The 6618-nt window shown below is 30.8% G+C and overlaps 1 protein-coding gene across 1 annotated transcript; it reads left to right on the plus strand.

Annotated features, from left to right (window-relative positions):
• The first annotated feature begins 4489 nt into the window (after positions 1-4489).
• LOC115976783 (AAA-ATPase ASD, mitochondrial-like) lies at positions 4490-6291 on the plus strand. Its single transcript, XM_031098273.1, has one exon. The coding sequence runs from the start codon at positions 4549-4551 to the stop codon at positions 6148-6150; it is 1602 nt and encodes a 533-aa protein (XP_030954133.1). The 5' UTR covers positions 4490-4548; the 3' UTR covers positions 6151-6291.
• Positions 6292-6618: the final 327 nt, after the last annotated feature.

Here is a 6618-nt window from a genome sequence, read left to right on the forward strand (position 1 = left end):
AGGTGGATGGACTTAGGCCCAAAATGCCTAATACAATGAATTTGTTGAGAGTGGGTTGAAAAACTGGGCTTTAACAAGTTGAACAACAAATATAATAGGTTTAGGAGACAAGGAAAGGAAGATAAACTGATTCAAGTTAAAGAAAATAGTCCTTAATTAGGTGCTGATGTTTCATATGCTTGTGATCATATATATATATATATATATATATATATATATCTCATCACTCTTGACGTTGGACATAGCTAGACTTGTTGGGGCTCGTGGTTGGAATAATTCTGAAAATAACATCTCAAGTCTTTTCTTCTTCGTAGACTTGTTGGAAAAAAAATCTAAAAATAACTCTGAAGTCCTTTTCTTCTTGCTAGGCTCACTTTTGAAAGAATTTTGAATATAACATCTGTATATGTAAACAAAATATTTTAGTCAAGATTCTCTCTTAAAGTTAATGTGAAAGTTCTTCTCATGGTTCCTCCACAAAGAAATTTCTTCAACAGAAAACGTGCCATTCGCTTAAAAACCTTGAGTTTCTCTTTTCTCTAGTTTTTTGAATTTTTTGGGTTTCAAAACCATGCTATTTCTTTGTATAAAGGGGTTAAAATTGTTCTTGTACATGCCATCCGCTTAAAAACTCCTTTATAGATACAAGACTATTATTAACGGTGGTAAACAGTGGCCGTCCTAGGAATTTTGTTTAGGAGGGCCATTAAGAAATTTAAATTAATTTTTTTTAAATAAAAATAGAACTTGAAATTATCAAGTTATTGACTAAAAAATTATGAAGTTTAATAATTTCCTTTTACAAGTTTTCAAATTTTGAATGGTGATTAGTCTGTGATTGAAAGCTTTAAGAAAACATTGTGGGAAATAAAAAAAAAAAAAAGAAAAAAAGAAAAAAAGAGAAAGATTGTTCATTATGAGTATTTATTGCTAATGTGGGTAGTTTTGACCATTTTATTTTGTTAAGTTTGTCTAACATTTTTATTTTTATGCAGTTGTTATTATCTATTAATTTTTCATTATTTTTATAAAAAATATTTTAAACTAAATGAATAAACTTAACTCATTGGTTTTGTATTAATTATTGACGCATACAACTACACTCATTCATACATAAAATAATACACTAACTTTATAGTTTTTCTGACTTTATTACAAAAAGTTATTATAATATGATAACAATACACACACATGTAATAAACCCTCTCTATTTCCTAATTATTAAATTATATAAAGTTATATTATATTTATATTGTATACACAAATATCCACACACATCATTATTCACTCAAATAACATTTTTTTTTGAGTAAATTCACACAAATAACATTAAAACAAAAAGTAATGCATACAATTAATATTAGACACACTCACACACATATAATATAAATTTATAATAAAAAGTGGCACTTACAATTCACTGGCACTTACAATTCACAAACATTTACTCGTACTCCTAGAGTTAGAAATACTTGTAATAAAGGTATATAAAATTTAAGTTAGGGTGTGCAAAAATATTTTTAAGAATAAATTAAAAAATTAAACTAACAAAAAAAAATATTATAAATATATAAAAGTTTTTTTTTTTTTTGGGAAGTCAAGGGGTTCATTTGAACTCCTGAACAAAGGGTAGAGCCGCCCTTGGTGGTAAGGGAAATCCAAATTTAAGAAATATCTTTTCACTACAATAGTTTTAGAGCACATGTGGTTTTCTTAACGTCAACTATGAAATTACCTAGTAACACCATATGAACAAACAATAGAGTAGCTTTGTGGCTGCTTTCCAACCCAACTATGAGGGGTCGAAATCATAGTTACCTAACCCATTTTTGTATCATCCAATTACTGTTGACTTGTGTAAAATTTTGGATTGATAAAAAAGAAAGAACAAAGTTTAGCTACAAAATTGGTTGTAGCCTAAAGTTAAAAACTTACCCAATATCTTTTTATAAGAAGTGAATTTTGATAAATCCTCCATTGGATTACATCTTCTTCATATATCCTCTATACTTGAAAAATTTATAGAAAATTAAAGATTAATAGCTATGTCATCAATAAATTGTTTAAATTACAAGTTTTTGCAGTTTAAAATTATGCATAAAATATAAACTTATAGATTATATAGTAAATAATATCCGATTAACACAAAATTTGACATGTGTATTAAAAGTATAAAGAACATGCAAGTCAATGGTTAGATTTTCAAAATATGTAGTAATATTTATTTTATTAAGTAAGTTTATAGTTTTAGGTTACAACTAATTTTGCAGCTAAATTTTGTCCAAAATGAAATATTGGATTTTGAAAAAAAAATCAATTAAACAGTAAAAAAAAAATGATAGGTTAATTAAAATTATCAAACAATATGGTTTTAATTAAAATTATTAAAATTATCTTCTTCATATATCCTCTATACTTGCAAAATATATAGAAAATTAAAGGTTAATAGCTATGTCATCAAGAAATTGTTTAAATTATAAGTTTTTTTAGTTTAAAATTATGCATAAAATATAAGCTTATAGATTATATAGTAAATAATATCTGATTGACACAAAATTTGACATGTGTATTAAGAGTGTAAAAAACATGTAATTCAATGGTTAGATTTTCAAAATATGTAGTAATATTTATTTTATTAAGTAAGTTTATAGTTTTCGGCTACAACTAATTTTGTAACTAAATTTTGTCCAAAAAGAAATATTGGATTTGAAAACAAAATCAATTAAACAGTAAAAAAAAAATGATAGGTTAATTAAAATTATCAAACAGTATGGTTTTAATGGAATTGAAGTGTCAATTGAACTGCAAGATTTTTTACAAGTATTTTTTATTTTATTTTATATATCATGTTATTTTGACTAAATAACCATGTCTTTCTTCAATTGCCCTTTTATTTATAGGTTTCTAAATTTTCTTTTAAACTTAAATAATAAAAAATCAATAAATTCTACATTTGAATAAATTTATGAACACTAATATTTTATCAGTTTCAATATTTGGTATATTTTAAAAACTCAAATAATCACTTCCACAGTTCCGTGACCATTTGATACTTGATGTAGTTCTAATAACTATGATCATAATACAACAATACAACAAAGTTAGATTCAAGAGATCTAAGCAAAACCTACCAACTCTATATACCAAGGGTAACTTCCTATGATATAAAAATAGAACTCGGATTTTTATTTTTGGGGCTAACATATGAACTAAAAGTTTTTCAATATTTAAGGAAAAAGAAGAAAAACTAGTAAAATATTGTGTGTCAAACTTCATTTAAAAAAAGAAAGCTAAAATGCAAATCAAATCCTCTAAGTTTGACTGAAATTCATTTCAATACTCGAACTTTACTTTCATTTAATTGAGTCTTCTAAATTATAAATTTATTCAATTAAGGTCTTTCACCCAATTTCATTAAAAAATTGTAATTAAAAAATAAAGTTAAGGAATTGAAATGAATTTCAGTCAAATTTAGAGAATGCAATTTACATTTTAGCCAAAAAAGAAAAAGGAAATATTTTCTATTTTATCAATGTCTATTACAGGTCTGAAACCTATAAAAGGAGAAAAATATAAAAGATAAAAATGTAGAAGGAAGATTTATAATTGAGAAAAGATTCATGTTTGGATTGAAAAAAATATAATTTTTGTTGCCTCAAACTTTAAACTCCTATATAATTATGTATATTATAATTTTTTGGCAATTGATCTATCCAAGCACGATCCTCTTTTATTGGGTTTAAATTCGGGAGTTCGAATCCCTTTAACTTTCACTTAAGAAGAAAAAAATTACGTATTTGAATTAGTTCTATAAGGTTAGACGAAGGCGCTTGGATGGGTAATCAACACTAATTTAGTACTACTGCTAAACTTAGCTAAATGGCTTATAATAAGAATTAAGGTTCGAATTCTTCTCTTCGATTACTGTAACTATCGATCAGAGGGGAAAAAAAAACTATAGCCATTAATTAAGGTGATCAATGCTTCTCTTCAATTTTTCTTGGGAGTGTTCTGTAAGTAATGGAAGCACAAAAGACATTGGCAAAATGTTAAGATTAAGGTCCAAAATGGAGGCCTAATAAAAATTATTGTGGTCGCTATTAAAAACACAAGTTGCTTTTGTTGGAAGTGAGGACGAAGACGGGTTGAGTGAATGGTCCCTACCCTAGCATCTAAAACGTGCTTCAATTTTTCTTGGGAGTGTTCTGTAAGTAATGGAAGCACAAAAGACATTGGCAAAATGTTAAGATTAAGGTCCAAAATGGAGGGCTAGTAAAAATTATTGTGGTCGCTATTAAAAACACGAGTCGCTATTAAAAATTATTGTGGTTCCTACTCCCTAGTATATAACTAGTACCTTTGGAAACTTGGTTGACAAGGATTCAAGACTTGGGTAACTACTCCGTCTAGACTTGTAATATTAATAATAAAATAAAATAAAGCCCTAAGCTGTCGAAAATTCTATATAAATGTAGGCAGCTCCGTATTACACTTTCATGAGCAAGCATTATTCTCAAACAATTCATAAAAGGTTTGAGAGAGAAAAAAATGACGATGATGGGGGGAATATGGTCTCTAGGTGGCTCATTGCAGATTGCTACCATAGTGTTTCTTTGGAAAATATTAGAAATATATTTCCCTGGTCATCTTCGTAGCTCCATCATAAGTTACAGTATGAAATTGGCGAGTCTCGTGAGCCCCTATATCTATATTAGGTTCCCTGAATTCATAGGCGACAGTGAGGAGTACATGGGTGTCAAGCGTAGTGATGCCTATGCTGCCATTGAAACATACCTCAGTGGAAAGTCCTCCAGGGAAGCTAAATATCTTAAGGCAGTAGATGTCAAAGACAGCAGTCAACCTGTACAACTGAGCATGGACGAGAACGAAGGAGTTACTGATGAATTTGAAGGGGTAAAGCTTTCGTGGGCTGTCAATAAAGAATACACAAGAACCCAGCAGTCATTTTCATTCTACCCGCAGATGGACGAGAAGAGGTATTACCAGCTCACTTTCCATAAGTCGCACAGAGATTTTGTTAATGGGACTTACATCAATCATGTAATTCAAAAGGGGAAGGCAATAACGGTGAGCAATCGACAAAGGAAGCTGTACACTAACAATCCTAGCCAGAGTTGGGAAAGGTACAGAGCACGGAAATGGAGCCATGCGACATTTGAGCACCCAGCAACTTTCGACACTTTGGCCATGGAGTCAAAGAAAAAGTTGGAAATCGTCAATGACCTCGAAAAGTTCAGCAAGGGAAAAGACTACTACAAAAAGATTGGCAAGGCCTGGAAGCGCGGCTATCTTCTTTATGGTCCTCCTGGAACTGGTAAGTCAAGCATGATTGCTGCCATGGCCAACCACTTGGAGTATGATATCTATGATCTTGAATTGACAACGGTTATGAACAACACAGAGCTGAGAAAGCTTTTGATCGAAACCACAGGTAAGTCGATCATTGTGATAGAAGATATTGATTGTTCACTTGATCTTACGGGTCAACGAAAGAACGAAAAAAAGAAAGCGAAGGATGAAGAAGTCAAGGATCCTATTAGTAAAATGACCAAAGGTGAAGAAGACAGCAATAGTAAGGTCACTCTCTCTGGGTTGTTGAATTTTATAGATGGGCTTTGGTCTGCTATTGGGGGAGAGAGGATCATTGTTTTCACAACTAATTACGTGGAAAAGCTTGATGCGGCTCTCATTAGGAGGGGACGTATGGACAAGCACATAGAATTGTCTTATTGTGGCTTTGAAGCATTCAAGGTTCTTGCCAAAAATTACTTGGATGTTGACTCACACCCTTTGTTTGCGACTATTGGCCACTTGTTGGAGGAAACCAATATTACTCCTGCTGATGTTGCTGAGAATTTGATGCCTAAGTCACTGAATGAAGATGCTGAGGCTTGTTTGAAGAAATTGATTGAAGCTATTAAGACGGCCAAAGAGGAAGCAACAAAGAAGGCTGAGGAAGAGGCACGGTTAAAGGCAGAGAAAGAAGAGAAAGAGAAGCTAGAAGCTACTCAAGAAGATGTGAAAATTGATAAGTCTTTAGCTAAAGATGTGAAAGAGAATGGTGTTGAAGTTGTGAAAGATGATAAGACGTTGGCTAATGAGGTGAAAGAAAATGGAGTCACCGCCTGAAGTTAACTAGCATACAATTAGGAATGACGTGAATAGGTGTTATTGTGTGCTCTGCATTATATGTATAATAAAATAGGTTGAATGGAGGTCGTGTAATAAGTTGAATAGCTTGGTGTACTAGGTTTTTGTGTAATAGGTTCAAAAAAAAAAAAAAAAAAAAAAAAAAAAAGTAAAAGGGAAAGATGGATGTTGTGTAATAGTTTTTTTTTTCTTTTTCTTTTTTGCTGAATAAAAAAGGGGGTCTCCGGTGTGGGCTCATCGACCCTACGTCACGTGATAGTAATGGGTAATACCACGTGTACCATACTGGCCTTGCTGGGGCGATGTTGTGTAATAGTATTATGACGGTCAGAAATTTCTTAGATACTAGACATTGTATGTGTCTTAGTTTGTTAAATAAGAATGACATTGTTTACGTGTTCTTTCTTTTCTCTGATCACCATAATATATAATAACTAGTCACAAATC

Source organism: Quercus lobata, chromosome 2 (genome assembly GCF_001633185.2).
Source record: "Quercus lobata isolate SW786 chromosome 2, ValleyOak3.0 Primary Assembly, whole genome shotgun sequence".
Classification (NCBI taxonomy): Eukaryota; Viridiplantae; Streptophyta; class Magnoliopsida; order Fagales; family Fagaceae; genus Quercus; species Quercus lobata.